We start from the raw sequence: 16,821 nt of genomic DNA on the forward strand, positions 1-16,821 counted from the left end.
CAGAGCAGGTATTATTTGGGTGGTGGATCATTCTCAGCACTGCAGTGACACTGACATGGTGGTGGTGTGTTAGTGTGTGTTGTGCTGGTAGGAGTGGATCAGACACAGCAGCGCTGGTGGAGTTTTTAAACACCTCACTGTCACTGCTGGACTGAGAATAGTCCACCAAAAATATCCAGCCAACAGCGCCCCGTGGGCAGCATCCTGTGACCACTGATGAAAATCGTCTCTGACTTTACATCTACAAGGTGGACCAACTAGGTAGGAGTGTCTAATAGAGTGGACAGTGAGTGGACACAGTATTTAAAAACTCCAGCAGCGCTGCTGTGTCTGATCCACTCATACCAGCACAACACACACTAACACACCACCACCATGTCATTGTCACTGCAGTGCTGAGAATGGTCCACCACCTAATTAATACCTGCTCTGTAGTGGTCCTGCGAGAGTCCTGACCATTGAAGAACAGCATGAAAGGGGGCTAACAAAGCATGCAGAGAAACAGATGGACTACAGTTAATAATTGTAGATTTTCAAAGTGCTTTTATATGGTAAGTGGAGCTGATAAAATGTTATGGCTTATCAGTGTAATTTTATTAATTGTGTATAAGTGCATTAACTCTGTTGTTTTTTACACCAGTGTTTGTGCTTCCTAAGGTAGAAATTACACTGCAGAATTTGTAGATGATACTTTAGACTTGATTTAAGTTGTTATACCTGATGACACATGATCCCCCACTGATACACCCTACCAAAATAGATTTTTGTATAATCTGCATTGGACAGCTATTTCTCTTTTACTCTAAGATTAAATTTATGCTCTTGGACATGTTCTTTTAACTGCTAAAGCTTTGTGTTGAAATTTTTCTGGTCCCGTTTGAATATTGAATTTCTGGTAAGTGTTAGAGCATTGAGGAACAGCATATTACAGTAACATCCTGAAAGAAAACTCCTCTCATGTGCACACATACTGAGACCGAGGTGACAGTTCATTTTTTATGAGCCAACACAATATTGGAAGGACTTCAGGCCAAGTCTCTAAATTTCCTTAAGTGGCCCAGCCAGTGCCCAGACTTACACTCCATTGAACATCTCTGGAGAGACCTGAAGATGGCTTGACATTAGTTTTGACTACACATATGTGGAAAACCATATACAACCCCAAATCAGAAAGTTGGTACAGCATGGAAAATACAGATAATACAAAACACAGAGTTTCTTACATTTACTTTGACTTTTATTTGATTGCAGACAGGACTTCATTTATTAATAAACATCCATTCCTGCATTTAAGGCCTGCAACACATTCCAAAAAAAGTTGGGACAGTAAAGCATTTACCACTTTGTAATGTTGCCATTCCTTTTCACCACACTTAAAAGACGTTTTGACACCGAGGATAAAAAAGTGATTTAGTTTTTCAGCTTTTATTTTGTTTCATTCTTCCTGCGAACACGTCTTAAGATGTGCAACAGTACGGGGTCGTCTTTGTCGCATTTTTCGTTTCAAAATTCTCCACACATTCTCTATTGGGGACAGGTCAGGACTGCAGTCAAGTTAAATGTAAGGAACACTGCATTTTTATTTTATTTGCATTTTCCATACTGTCCTAACTTTTTCTGATTTGGTGTTGTATATTTATACGCATAAGAACATGTTTTCCACACAAAGTGTCTGGTTTATGGGTTGAAATGGCAATGGTAAAGATTTAAAATCAATCCACTGAATAATAAAGTGTACAAAAAGTCAAGGGGTCTGAATACTTTTCTAAGTTTGCTGTATTTTTGCACCAATATGATTGTAACAGAGCTGAATTAATGAATAATCAATAAGAAAAGAATACTATAGGCGCCCAGGTGGTGCAGCAAGATATTCCGTTAGATTCTGGCCTCCTCGGTTTGAAACTCTGCGTTGCCACCGGTCGGCTGGGCGCCATCTAGCGGGCATAATTGGCAGTGCCTGCAGCAGACACGTTTCTGCTAGGGCGGGATGACAGGACCATGTGGGTGTGCGCCTGTGCAGAATGCATGCGTGAAAGGGGTTAACTTAAGGGTTCCACTAAAGGCTGTGCGTGGGTTGAAGGAGGCGTGAGCAGCAATATACCCACCTCGACTGCAATGAGGGATCCCCCAGCAGCGGAGGACAAATTGACTACGCTAAATTGGGAGAAATGGGAGAAAATGCATAAATAAAATAGAAAAAAAGCATAGAATACTATGCAGTATTAGGCCTTCAATATGTCTGTCATAGTAGTGGTGTGAAAACAACTGGGAACAGAATATTATTCCCCTCTGTTATCTGTTTGTGCTAACCACAGTATTGTTGGATGTGAATAATTTCTATGTGCATAAAAGGGGAGCTGATTTGGGTGCAGTGTGATAGAGGATTCGGCTGGTTCTGCAGTCACAGAAATCTGGGTCAAACAGTGCTGAATCTTCATAAAGCGCCCTCTCTCCTGTCTTTTCTCTGTAGACCCAATCCTTTAGTCTTCAGTCTTTTCTAGTTTCTTTACATTTTTATATCACTACTATGCATGTATATGCATCACTGGTAGATTTAGAGAGTTTTATATTGAGTTTTGATACATTGGTGAGGTGAGGTGAGGTTTATGAGGTGAGAGAAGATTTTTGTCGCTTTGCAGTAGGCACTGACATTCAGTCTGTTATGTTTCTGTCAGCATTTAAGCAGTAGTGGACAAATTACTAAGCAGGGACAAATTACTTTGGGGCTGGACTATCAGTTTTCATTAGTAAATACCAGACAAACGACTGACTCTGTGGATTACTTCTTTGGCAAGCATCAGTATTTACATCCACTGAGCGTTTTTATTAATTAGATTTTTTTTTTATCCATACTTACGTGGTGGACAAAATAACAGGACTTTCACTTGAAAGGAAGCCTTACCTTAAAGCAGAGATGTTCACAAGTCTGAGTTCACGAGTCTGAGTCAAGTCACGAGTCTTAAGACTAGAGTCCGAGTCAAGTCACGAGTCAATATAATATACACAAAACATATATTGGAAATGTAGCGTAGAAATAAACAAATAACATAAGTTCAGATCAAAAACAACAACAGATTAGTGACTGTATTTTGCTGTTTTACTTAGTGCCTTTACTTTCCTGGTCATTGTGCAAATGAATGTAATTTTCGTAACAAGAAGGTACCAGTTAAAAGCTTAAACTCATACGTTTTGTTTTCATTGCGAAACACAAGCGCGCGATAAATCTCGGCACAGCTGCCAAAATCTAATACACAGCAAAAAAATTCATAACCACTGCTTACCTTAGCTTATATTCTTCCAGATGCTATTAAATTTATTTTGTAAATGTGCATATAATATATATATATATATATATATATATATATATATATATATACTGTATATGTATATATAAAATTATATATAAAATTGTCTCTTGGTGTTTACAAGTCATTTTTTGCGAGTCATGAGTCAAGTCCGAGTCAGTTGAATCGAGTCCGAGTCAAGTCTGAAGTCACTGGTTGTGTGACTTACGTGCGATTCGCAAGTTACCTTTAAGTAACTGAATCGTCCGCAGCGGTAAAGTACGCTAGCTCACCAGAGTTGGGGTTTCGAATACATCGTATTGAATCTCAGCTCGGCCTTTCCGACTAGGCTGGGCGACTGCATGAACAACGATTGGATGTTGTTCAGGGTTAGAGAGTAAGAAAGTCGGATCATAGGTCCTCATAACTGGTGCGACTGCGGCCCCTGCTGGCTGACTGATGGCGCCTGCACAGGGCTGAGGAATAATGCTGATGGGGGTGTGGCCCTCCGTACACGGTGCCCATCAAGTGTATAAACTCGACTCGTGCAGGTGAAAAATGCAGTCTGTACAGACTGTGCGTACCGGAGGTGGCGCATGTCAGTTGAGAGGCGTCCTCAATCAGCGGTGAAGGGTCGAATCAGTATAGAGGATGCAATCATGGTAATTGGACACGACTAGACTGGGGGATAAAAATTGGGGGGAAAAAAGTAACTGAATCGTCAGTGCAAACAAGCTTTACAGGCTAATTTTTAGTTAATAGCATGTTTTAGGTAACAAAGGTTACTTTAATATAATATTTGCATATATAATACATGCAACAAACATAGTTCCTAAACGTTCAAAGAGTGGGTTCCTTTCTGTGGATGCAACAGTCACAAATTGCCAACATAAATAAACAGTATTAGCAAAGAGCAAAAGTAAGAAAAGTAAGAGGAAAATGATTGACAACAGTGAGTAATTGCTAAATGCTCTAAAGTGACCTTCACAAAAATAATCATGTTTATAACCCGGTCTTAACAAAAACTGTTTGAGCTTCCAGGAAAAAAACAGTTTATATATCTGATGCTAGTGTGCATCCTGGGGTAAAGAGCATAAAAAGTCTTCTGGGCTCAATTAAAACCAAAAAGTGGAAAACTGGCTTCTACTGCTATGCTGTATATACACAAAGGCTGTACACTCTCACTGGAGAGTTTAGGAGGGTTCTCACATTTTGACATGACATTTTAATGGACTTAAAGGATAATCCTTTTGGGACACTTAATTCTTATGGCCTGAGGCGGTCGCCTGCCGTTCCTGCCTTATAGCAATGCCTGTGGTTCCATATCAATCTTTAGAACCTCTGTCCTTCTGATCTTACGGCACTGACCTATAGAAATGCTCTTGGTCATTCCCTTTTATTGGACTATTTACTAATTCCTGGTACATGTTACCCAGGCACCGAGGTCATTATGCCTCTTTGCTTAAATGAATCGGATTAGAATGTAATAGTTTTCACTGTTATTTTGCCACTGCACCCACTTTTATTACATGTGGCAGGCATTAAATTCTACATTTGTTAGTATTTGTTAGTATGGCAGTTGTAGCTAATGCCAAGTTCACACTACATGACTTTCCAAGTTGTTAGGTCACTGTAGTTCACACTACATGACTGGATCTCTTGTAACTGGGAGTCTTTCAAGTCGGTGTGGCTTTCACACTACATGACTGATTGGCGATAGGGGGTTTCACACTACACCATCTATCACCAACTGGAATCTGGTCTCCCAAACTTCATTCTGTCACTAAAACACACACGAGAAGTGACGAGGGGTTTAATGATACCACGTCCAAAAATGCACGTCAACAAGTAGCGAGCGATCAGAGTTTGTGCGCTGATGTGCAGCGTAAAATCAAAGAGGAAAAATAAATGAATGAGTGGATTTGGCTGCATGGATTGTTCTATAGTGAGTTGGAGGTTAATAAATATTTTTTGTAATGCAACGTTGGTGTTATGTTTTGTAGAGAACGATAAAGTCAGAAATACTGTAAAATGTGTGTGTACCACTGTATTCTGATAAACTATATTTTTACAACTTTTACCCTGCGTTTCCTCTCAAACCGTATCTTGCATTCTCATTGGCTGTTCGACATAGCACTCGTTGCCAGTCGGGCAACTCAGATCCAGATATCTGACATGCTAGAAATCTCGCCTCTGTCACCGAGCACTCAGCAATCACTCGGCGAGCCACTCGTATCGAGTTGTTGAGTAGTTCACACATAACGATTGAGAGCCGAGTTTCGATCGCCGAGCGAACACCAAGTTGCTCCCGTGAGCCAGGCATTAGTGGTTAAGGTGCTGGACTAGTAATCAAAAGGTTGCCGGTTTAAGCCCCACCACTGCCAGTTTACCACTGGTGGGTCCTTGAGCAAGGCCTCAATTGCTTAGATTGTATGCTGTCACAGTACTGTAAGTCGCTTTGGATAAAAGCGTCCACTAAATGCTGAAAATGTCAACGTTAGTATTGCCAAAATACAATTAAGTTGGTTAGCCAAACATCAGAATACTAGCACAAAATTGCTGATGAACTCTATTAGCCATGCTAGTGTAAATTGAATCCCAAATTTACTCCTTGTTTGTTGAAACATGCATTACAATGTTACTTCACACTATGTAGAGTACTATGTAGCCATGTACATTCATAAGGAATTTATATTCAAGGTTATTAATGAAAGTTTACAGTTTACAGCGGCATGTAGACCAAAACCTGAAGTAAAAGCATGTTGTGTGCATGTCAGAGATAGATGAGTGTTTACGGTTTGTAAAAACAGTAAATTAAATAAATCCGTTTATTTATAAAAATGCTGCTTTATTACATAGCCTGTGTTATGTAAATTATAATTTATGTTATAATAGTTTATTTGTTTCCGGCAGGCTGGGCGCCCATATGAACAACGATTAGCTGGGTGGGAGTCGGAATGGAATTCCTTATAACTGATGCAGCTATGATCTCTGCTGGCTGATTGATTGTGCCTGCACAGAGCCGAGGGATAATGCGTTGATCAGGGTGTAGCTCTCTGTACACAAAGCTGATCCGCATATAAACTCGCCTCGTGCAGGTGAAAAGATGCAATCGGTACTGCACGTGTCAGAAGGGGCGTGTCAGTCTCGCTCTCCTCAACCAGGGTGTAGATAAACATCAGTAGAGAGGAAGCAAAATGCAATTGGGTAATTGGATGCGCTAAAGTTGAGAGAAAAAGGGAAGAAAATGCATAAACAATAATAATAATTTATTTGTGGCCAACATGAGTTTGCAGTACAAGTGTGATGCCTGTTATTAAATCATGGTCATTATCAGTAGGTATTGGGTTTAGTTTGGGTTTTCATCCTTACTTCATATAAATGCGCATGTTTTTGGAATGGGATGTTCAACAAGGATATGCCCAGGTGTCCACATACTGCACATGTTCCTAAATGTTTGTTAGCCTAATTGGCCTGCATTTGCTTGTTAATTCACTTTCTCTCACACAGACTAAGTGCAGAAACAACAGTCTGATGGAGGAGTGTATTGAGTGTTTAGATAACCATATTGATTTTCAGACTACCCAGTAAAAGGCCCTATTTGCCCCTGTAGAAGCATTAGCTCAGTAGCCTTAACTCTGTGTTTTCTCTCTGAATTTGTGTCCACTGGATCTGTTCAAGTCCATTGGTCAGCTGTTTTTTTTATGTAACTACTCTCTCAGGCTCATTCTGTCTGTTTCTTTTTTCCCCTGTTAGACAAACATCCCTTTTCTCCAGAACGTCTTGAATAACAACCAGTTCCTCTACAGCACTGTGGATACACAGTTCATTGATGAGCACCCGGCCCTTTTCAACCTCAAGCCGGGCCAGAACCGAGCACAGAAACTCCTGCATTATCTCGGTAATATTGATATAAATCATTTCTTTCATTTTCTTCCATGGTGTTAATTTAAAAATGGTATTATAAAACGGATAGTTCCGGTCCTAAAATCTGATTGGCTGAGCCGCGTTTGAAGCCGTTGTAAAATCCCCGATAAACGCACACCTATGACCACCTCACATCATTCCATATTAATACGCCACTGAAAAGAAAAAGTTAATGTTATTTTCGCCCTCATGTTGCCTAGCAACACTGTTAATCAAACTACCTGGCGTCGCGGAAGAATGCTTTATTGTAAGTTTATACACAATAAATACATTTATGAATTAAACATTGTTGTATTTATTGTATTTTATGTTGACCGCCGTTTTATAAAAGCAATAAGCCACTCGAGACTGTGCGTTACTGCTATGATTTTAGCGTCGTGCCAAAAACGTCATCCCCGTGCTAAAATCACAGTAACGCACAGCCTCTCGTGGCTTATTGCTTTATTTTATTACATTAAAAAGGTAATATTTAAGTTCCCAGATAGCTACTTGGTCATTTTAATGAATTGGAATTAGATTAAAGCAATAAGCCACGAGACGCCATGCGTTACTGTGATTTTAGCACAGGGATGACGTTTTTGGCACGACGCGAAGCGGAGTGCCTAAAACTTCTTTCCCCGTGCTAAAATCATAGCAGTAACGCACGGTCTCGAGTGGCTTATTGCTTTTATAAAACGGCGGTCAACATAAAATACAATAAATACAACAATGTTTAATTCATAAATGTATTTATTGTGTATAAACTTACAATAAAGCATTCTTCCGCGACGCCAGGTAGTTTGATTAAGTGTTGCTAGGCAACATGAGGGCGAAAATAACATTAACTTTTTCTTTTCAGTGGCGTATTAATATGGAATGATGTGAGGTGGTCCTAGGTGTGCGTTTATCAGGGATTTTACAACGGCTTCGAACACGGCTCAGCCAATCAGATTTTAGGACCGGAACTATCCATTTTATAAACTCTATTTTAAACACATTTATTGATTTGTTGATATAGGGAAGTACTAGTTTTATAAAGAGTGGATAAAAAAATAACAGATGTTCTTATTGGCTTTACATGTTTTTGCCAACTAACCTGAATTAAAGTTAATGCTTATAACGCCCCTCTACGGAGTTCAATTTCCATGTAAATCAATCAGTTTGTTAGATTGTAGCATCATAAAACCAGATTATTTGTCAATTGTTGGCGAGACCTTTGCAGAACACATACACTGATCAGCCATATCATTAAAACCTCCTCCTTGTTTCTATACTTCACTGTCCATTTTATCAGCTCCACTTACCATATAGAAACACTACAGTTCTACAATTACTGACTGTAGTCCATCTCTACATACTTTTTTTAGCCTGTTCTTCAATGGTCAGGACCCCCACTGGACCACCACAGAGCAGGTATTATTTAGGTGGTGGATGATTCTCAGCACTACAGTGACAGTTACATGGTGGTGGTGTGTTAGTGTGTGTTGTGCTGGTATGAGTGGATCAGACACAGCAGCGCTGCTGGAGTTTTTAAATACCGTCTCCACTCACTGTCCACTCTATTAGACACTCCTACCTAGTTGCTCCACCTTGTAGATGTAAAGTCAGAGACGATCGCTCATCTATTGCTGCTGTTTGAGTTTGTCATCTTCTAGACCTTCATCAGTGGTCACAGGACGCTGCCCACAGGGCGCTGTTGTCTGGATAGTTTTGGTTGGTGGACTATTCTCAGTCCAGCAGTGACAGTGAGGTGTTTAAAAACTCCAGCAGCGCTGCTGTGACTTATCCATTCATACCAGCACAACACACACTAACACACCACCACCATGTCAGTGTCACTGCAGTGCTGAAAATCATCCACCTCCCAAATAATACATGCTCTGTAGTGGTCCTGGGAGAGTCCTGACCATTGAAGAACAGGGTGAATGCAGGCTAACAAAGCATGTAGAGAATCAGATGGCCTACTGTCTGTAATTGTAGAACTACAAAGGAAACAAGGAGTTGGTTTTAATATTATGGCTGATCAGTGTATAGCAAAGTATCAACAGAAGCAGTTTTGTGTGAAGTTGGTTTGAAAAATAATTTAAAGGTGTCAATACATTTGGTTGGGCAAAAAACACATTTGTCTTAAAGCTGCTAAAATTACCAGTGTCACAATAAACAGTTCTAAATTGTCAGGCACTGTTAAAAGTAGCAGGGGTAAAAAGCCAATGTCTAATTTCTGGTTTACTGCTGAATTTAATGCTTAGTGGCTCATTCCAAACAAGGTAGAAATTATTGTAAGCTTTTAATAAATGACTGCAACAACATATTTCTGAATCCTCTAAATGATTGGAGCAGAATTGCCTATAAGACTTTTATTAACACCTGCTTACAAAACAACTAAGTTTCCGTTGTCTGAGCGTTCTGCTACTGGACTGTAGATAACTGGAAAAGTGTAAAACAGTCAACTGGGAACAGGTTGTTCAAGGTGTGTTCAAGGTTTTGTGCAAGCAGGAGGGGAATCATTTATAAGAACTGGTCTTAAATCATATTTAAGACATGGTCTTCCACCAGCCCTCTCTGCATTATGAGCAGCTTATGTTTGGGCCAGATATATGAGAGAGAGTGCAAGTGTGAAAGCAGAAGCCAGATCAAAGACTCTTGATGCAGCAAATCAATACGCTTTAAATGTAAACATATCCCTGAAAGAGCGATTTATACCGATGCTCAGGTTTCATAACGTGTACTTTAGAGATTGGCTCGGTTGACTCATCGTTTTAAGCCTTTTGTAACTTGCCTTTGGATAATACAGCTGTAGCTTTGAGACTTTTGAGGTAGATGTCTGAGTGTGTGTGGGTGCTTTAATCTCAGGTCATGTTATGGTGAATGGCCCTACGACTCCCATTCCTGTCAAGGCTAAGCCATCCTTTATCGATCCAGTTGTCCCAGCGGTGCCTCTGGGTAAGTAATGCATCAGGATATTCATGGATGTTTGTGCATACGCTGTTAATATTTCAATGCATTCTCTGTCACAAATGTTGCACTCAGTACTATACAGCCATGACATTTTAGTTGTCCTTATGGGTGGATGAGTAAGTGTTTCTTTAAATGTTAGATGGGAATGAATCCTCCTCAGCCCTCATTTGTAAAAGCAAGCCATCAAGGACACTGCTGCATGTGATGCTTCTTTACCACTGTCATAACCATGTTGGTGTCATGTCAGTGCTGAGAAGTATCCACCATGCAAATATCATCAGCTTAGTTGGGGGTCCTATGGTTTCCTATTTGATTTAAAACTGGGGTACAGAGGGAGACGAAAAATGCAGAGCAACTGATGTGCTACAGTCAGCAATTGTATACTCAAAATGTTCATTTGCATGGCAAATATAGCTCATAAAATAATGAATGGGGAGTGAAAGCTAAAATGCTTAGTAAGTGGGAAGTTGAGGTTGTTTACCAACACTTGTAGATGATATTTGTCATGGCAGTTTTTTTTATTACTTTAATGATTTCTGCAACTGTACATTTCTAGAACTGTACATGAATTAGAACACATGTCTCTGCCCCTGAATAAAGTGGGTTCTCACAGAATAATGTATTATTTTTTTATATCTTAAATAGACATTCAGCGTGTGGAAGATTTAAATTGCCATTTCATTTTGTGGCATTAACTTCTAATTATATGGTGGTATTCATGATGACTTACTTATACCCTTATAAATAGGGTTAGTTTTACCGCACTTATAAGTTTAAGCCACGGACATTAAAATATTAAAGTTCTAAAAGCTCTGTACAGATCTTAGAATGCTAGTTATTGTGTTTTTTTGTCATGGAAGCCAGTATAAAGACAATGTTTTTAGTGTTTTACATTTATTGTATTTTTTAATATTTAATAAATTGTTTCGTTTCAAAGCAATTGGAACATGGGACTAAATTTAGATGAATAAAATGACCAATTTTCTACCAACATACAGTTCAAAAGCAAGGTTTGCACTGGCCCTTGCACATGTATGAAGGCATCGTTAACCGTAAAAGATATTTACACATATTAAAGCCTCATATGCTGCCTTCTAAACACAGTCCTTTTCAGACATCAAGGCTTATTTTTAAATGACGTTGCCAAGCCACATGCTGCATGAATTCTAACGTTATAGCATAATCAGAGAGCGCAGATGCTAGACTGGTGTGCCTGCAGTCCAGACTTGTCTCCCGTTGAAAATGTGTGGTGCAACAATGCAACATATAAAGGTGCAACAATAAAGGTGCTGTATTTTGCAGGCATTACATTTGAAGAGAATATATTTGCATTTAAATAAATCTTAATTCTCAGTGGTGGTGACACTGCTTACTGTTCAAATGTTTTCGAAATTGAGGTTATTTTATACAAATAAGTAACAAGATGGACTAATTACACTGATTAGGCATAACATTGTGACCACCTTCCAAATATTGTGTTGGTCCCCCTTTTGCTGTTAACAGCCCTTCAACTGTGATGCACCGTGTATTCTGACACCTTTCTTTTAGAACCAGCATTAACTTCTTCAGCAATTTGAGCTACAGTAGCTCGTCTGTTGGATCGGACCACACGGGCCAGCCTTCGCTCCCCACATGCATTAATTAGCCTTGGCTGCCCATGATGCCCGGTTTACCACTGTTCCTTCCTTGGACCACTTTTGATAGATACTGACCACTGCAGACCGGGAACACCCCACAACAGCTGCAGTTTTGGAGATGCTCTGACCCGGTCGTCTAGCCATCACAATTTGGCCCTTGTCAAACTTGCTCAAATCCATACGCTTGCCCATTTCCTGCTTCTAACATCAACTTTAAGGATAAAATGTTCACTTGCTGCCTAATATATCCCCCCACTAACAGGTGCCGTGATGAAGAGATAATCAGTGTTATTCACTTCACCTGTCAGTGGTCATAATGTTATGCCTGGTCGATGTATATGCAATGTACAGTGATGTGAAAAAGTATTTGCTTTAATGCTTAATTTTAAAAGCAGACTCTGTCTCAGATGTTGAGCAGTAAATAAATTTTTACAGGAAACTTTTGACTTGTTTTTTTTCACCCATTGTTTGCGTTTGTGTTTCATTCCATTTAAGCTGTAGTGATAAGTGTACAGAGAAATAAATTACTGACTAATTCATTCTGAAAAGAAAATGCATCTATTAAGCCGGGAGGTAGTTAGGTAGGTGTAATTTAGGTGCCTGTGTGTGTGTGTATGAAGAACAGAATGCATTTGAAAAATGATGCTATTAAAATGATTATTTTCTTTGTTGTGCTGAATAGTCTGGCCTTGCTGATAATGTTCATTATATTGATTTGTCTGTGTTTGTGGGAATGCATATTTTAGGTTCCCCTCCGACTGGTTTTAGGGATGTCTTGCTGAGGCAGGGCCCTGAAGGCTTTGCCAAAGCAGTACGTGCTCACAAAGGTCTGCTTCTGATGGACACCACCTTCAGAGATGCCCACCAGTCTCTCCTGGCCACCAGGGTGCGCACCCATGACCTTAAAAAGATCGCACCCTTCGTGGCTCACAACTTCAGCAACCTGTTTAGTGTGGAGAACTGGGGAGGTGGGCAACTGCTGTCTTTTTATACCTCTCAGCTTGTTTTTTGTGTTCTGTTCTCTTGCATTTATGTGTCTTGGCAGTTACGTAATTATGTCTAGGTCACTAGTGCCCCTATGAATAGAATAAAGTGATTTCTCACACTTAGGCTTTTTACACTGGCAGCCTTTTAACACCTAATGGCTGCTCTTGACCTCAACTTTACTGCTGGTTTATGACTAGGGTTGCCATGTAACAGACATAGACATTTACAGGTATTGGCTGTCTTACTTTTTAATATAAATGTTGCTTGGCTGGATCAACAATAAATTAAACATCAAATTAAATAAACCAAAGATTTAATCTAATTAGTTATTTTATTAGCAGAAATAAATGAACCCAGCCTAACCAATAAATAAACACACCTTTAATGACAGAATTCCAGAGTAAATGGTGGGATTAACTACACCAACAATGTTGAACTGTAATCACTACAACACATTCACACAACACATTCACACAAGCTCTGATTGGTTTTTACAGCTAATTTTTAAAGCCTGAACCACGAGTGAATCTCTGAATCAGATGAACCGATTCATGGAGTTGTTTACGCACAACACCATAATGAAATAGAGTGAGCAAAATGAATGAATCTTTACAAGCGATAAGAGCACAGCTTCCTGTTTCGATTCCAATGAATCATTCATTTAAAGAGTTGTTTCTGACTTGTTTTTATTGAGTGATTCAGTGATTCTTTTTCACAGACTGATGTGAAGAAATGGGGGAGGGTAAATATCATGTGTATAGACACATGAAGAGTCTGATAGTTGCACGAACTAACTCTGCAGTAAACAAGGAGCAACAACAATCAAATATATTTCAAAGCAATTTGGTTAATTTTTAGTTAAAACTATTTCTTAAAAGTGCATTAAGCAGAACGCTGGTTAAAATGCATTAGGTGGTGCCAGCGGTAAAATACGCTAGCACACCAGAGTTGGGGTTTCGAATACATCGTATCGAATCTCAGCTCTGCCTTCCGACTGGGCTGGGTGGCTGCATGAACAACGATTGGATGTTGTTCAGGGTTAAAGGGGAAAAAAAAGTCGGATCATACGTCCTCATAACTGGTGCAACTGCGGCCCCTGCTGGCTGACTGATGGCGCCTGCGCAGGGCTGAAGAATAATGCTGATGGGGGTGTGGCCCTCCGTACACAGTGCATGAACTCCGACTCGTACAGATGAAAAATGCAGTCTGTACTGACTGTACGTGCCGGAGGGGGCGTATGTCAGTTGAGAGGCATCCTCAGTCTGCGGTGAAGGGTCGAATCAGTATAGAGGATGCAATCAGGGTAATTGAGACGACTAGATTAGGGGGGAAAAGTGGGGGGGAAATGCATTAAATGTTGTAATAGGTACACAGTGACGTGTACGATTAGTTATGCCTGTTTTACAGAATTGAGTCCTATACGGTAAAAAAAATATTAATGTAAATGTTGTGACGACAGTGAGTAAAATAGTGAATTACAAGGGCATGGAAAAAGTACGGCAGGCACAAAAGTCAGAACGGGGGACGCGCCGTAACGTTATTATTATTTTTTGCTCCGTCTTCTCAACACTTGTGATTGATTTACACTGTCTATATGAAGCAAACAATATACACGTCAGCGCATGCACATGCTTGCACGTTTATTTCTGGTTGAACTGATAGAAAATGTTGATTTCGGAATATTAAAACATGATCCGTTTTTTAATTTCTGCTTGTTTGTTATTTGATTTTTGATCTTAAAACTAAAAATGAAAAACGTTTTTTAATATTGTTTTTGAAACGAAAAACGACCCGTTTTCTTGTTTTTCAACTTTGGGATTTGAAGTGAAAAATGAATGACCAAAGGTACACGGACCGTTTAGAATAAATTTAGGTCTCCTGATAAAAAGAAAAGATCTGTAAACTTTTAAACCTTCATTCTCACTAGAAAAAAGAAAAGATTTTCAGTGTTGATGTGTATTCATGTTTTCCAAAGTTAGAGCTGGAGCTGAAGTAGCAACTTTGGATGGAAATGGTAAAGTTAGAGGGTCAAATATAACAAAAGTGAACTTCCAGTTTATATTATAACATGTTTTTGTTGTTGTTTCTTTTTGTTTTGCTATTTGTAGGTGCTACGTTTGACGTGGCAATGCGCTTTCTGTGTGAGTGTCCTTGGAAGAGGTTGCAGGAGCTGAGGTCTTTGATCCCCAACGTTCCCTTTCAGATGCTTCTGCGTGGAGCCAATGCTGTCGGATACACAAACTATCCAGACAATGCTGTCTTTAAGTAAGCATAATATATCCGTTTCCCTTTCTCTTGTTTCCCTGGGGCTGTCATGACGAACGCAATACCAAGAAACAGGGAGTTTAGAGTTGTTATTTGGTCATATTTTACTAACCATTGGTTTCTGTTTTATCAGAAAACACACGCTAGCACACCAGAGCTGGGATCTCCAATACATCGTATCGATCTCAGCTCTGCCATCCGGCTGGGCTGAGCGACCACATGAACAACGATTGGCCTGTTGTTTATATAGGGGTGGGGAATTAAGCCGGATAGGGACTCCTAATGCAGCTATGACCTCTGCTGGTTGATTGATGGCGCCTGCACAGAGGTGGGGAAAGAATGCTTTGATCAGGGTATGTCTCTCCATACACAAGGCTGATTCGCATATACTGTATGCACTCGCCTAGTGTGGGTGAAAAAATGCATACGGCTGCTGCCCACGTGTGTGTGTGGGGGGGGGGGCGTGGGTTAGCTTTGTTCTCCTCAAATCAGAGAGTCAAATATGTACATACAACACAGTCAAAGCTTAACTCTGCCATAAGGCATCTGTCCAAGAAAGATGTCCCTGCTCCTTTTTTTTTTTCTTTGTCCTTGTAATTAGTAAGTCTCAGTTTTGCTTCAGATGCTTTATATGTTACACAACATCACAAAAAGATCTATAAAATGGGGGGGGGGGGGGGGGGGGGACTTGGTGGGGGCTGCAGCTGCTCTTGACTGTGGCAGAGCTGTTTTTGGTTGTTCTAGCCTTACATTTGACCACCAGAAATATTGCGACATTGTCCTAATACCACTGTTCCATGTAGTTTGTAGTAGATGCAGTTAAATTAGCCCCAATTTTATAAGCGCAGAGGGGGCGGCACGGTGGCTAAGTGGGTAGCACTGTCGCCTCACAGCAAGAAGGTCCTGGGTTCGATCCCCAGGTGGGGCGGTCCGGGTACTTTCTGTGTGGAGTTTGGATGTTCTCCCCATGTCTGCGTGGGTTTACTCCGGGTGCTCCGGTTTCCTCCCACAGTCCAAAGACATGCAAGTGAGGTTAATTGGAGGTACAAAATTGTCCATGACTGTGCTCGATATAACCTTGTGAACTGATAAACCTTGTGTAAGGAGTAACTACCGTTCCTGTCATGAATGTAACCAAAAGTGTAAAACATGACGTTAAAATCCTAATAAACAAACAAACAAATATAAGCACAGAGAGTTTACCAGCAGTGTGGGTGGACTAAAGTCTTCCCACAAACACACCAGCAACCGATATCAGTGTGTTTTCTGATGGAATGCCAATCCAATGTGCTGACATCTTAATAATGACTGACCCTGAACTCTGACCCCAACTTCCAAATGAGCTGATTTACAATATTGCTGATTCCGAAAAGCAAGCCAGAGCGCTTCAGACGTTCTTTTGTGCGAACTGCCATCAGACTGTATAACAATAGCAGAATACACAGACTGTCCTCACACTGACGAGCCAGCCCCCCCTTCCCCCATACAATAACTCAAGATCCCCCCCACCCTTTTTTTCCAGCACTGGACTCTACATTTCATCATACACACATATGTATATATATTTACATATAGAATATATAGCGTTTTATTATATAGTTGTTAATACCATACTGATGTATAATAGTAATTGCATCTCATAGCTAATTTTTTTTTATAATTTCCTTATTTTTATTTTTATTCTACTCTATTTTATTTACTGTACTTACACTGTACTGGAGCTGTTGTAACACTTGAATTTCCCCCATGGGATCAATAAAGATATCTTATCTTATCTTAATATG

The 16,821-nt window shown here is 40.0% G+C and overlaps 1 protein-coding gene across 1 annotated transcript in view; it reads left to right on the top strand.

The window, feature by feature from the left end:
• Positions 1 to 16,821, top strand: part of pcxa (pyruvate carboxylase a) — a 221,871-nt gene that overhangs the window by 176,438 nt on the left and 28,612 nt on the right. Inside the window, exons 11-14 of the mRNA XM_063011646.1 lie at positions 7,041 to 7,185; positions 10,044 to 10,133; positions 12,532 to 12,753; positions 14,881 to 15,037. Coding sequence (XP_062867716.1) covers positions 7,041 to 7,185; positions 10,044 to 10,133; positions 12,532 to 12,753; positions 14,881 to 15,037 — 614 coding nt within the window. The remainder of the gene's footprint in view (positions 1 to 7,040; positions 7,186 to 10,043; positions 10,134 to 12,531; positions 12,754 to 14,880; positions 15,038 to 16,821) is intronic.

The sequence above is a fragment of the Trichomycterus rosablanca genome, chromosome 16, assembly GCF_030014385.1.
Source record: "Trichomycterus rosablanca isolate fTriRos1 chromosome 16, fTriRos1.hap1, whole genome shotgun sequence".
In the NCBI taxonomy this organism is placed as follows: Eukaryota; Metazoa; Chordata; class Actinopteri; order Siluriformes; family Trichomycteridae; genus Trichomycterus; species Trichomycterus rosablanca.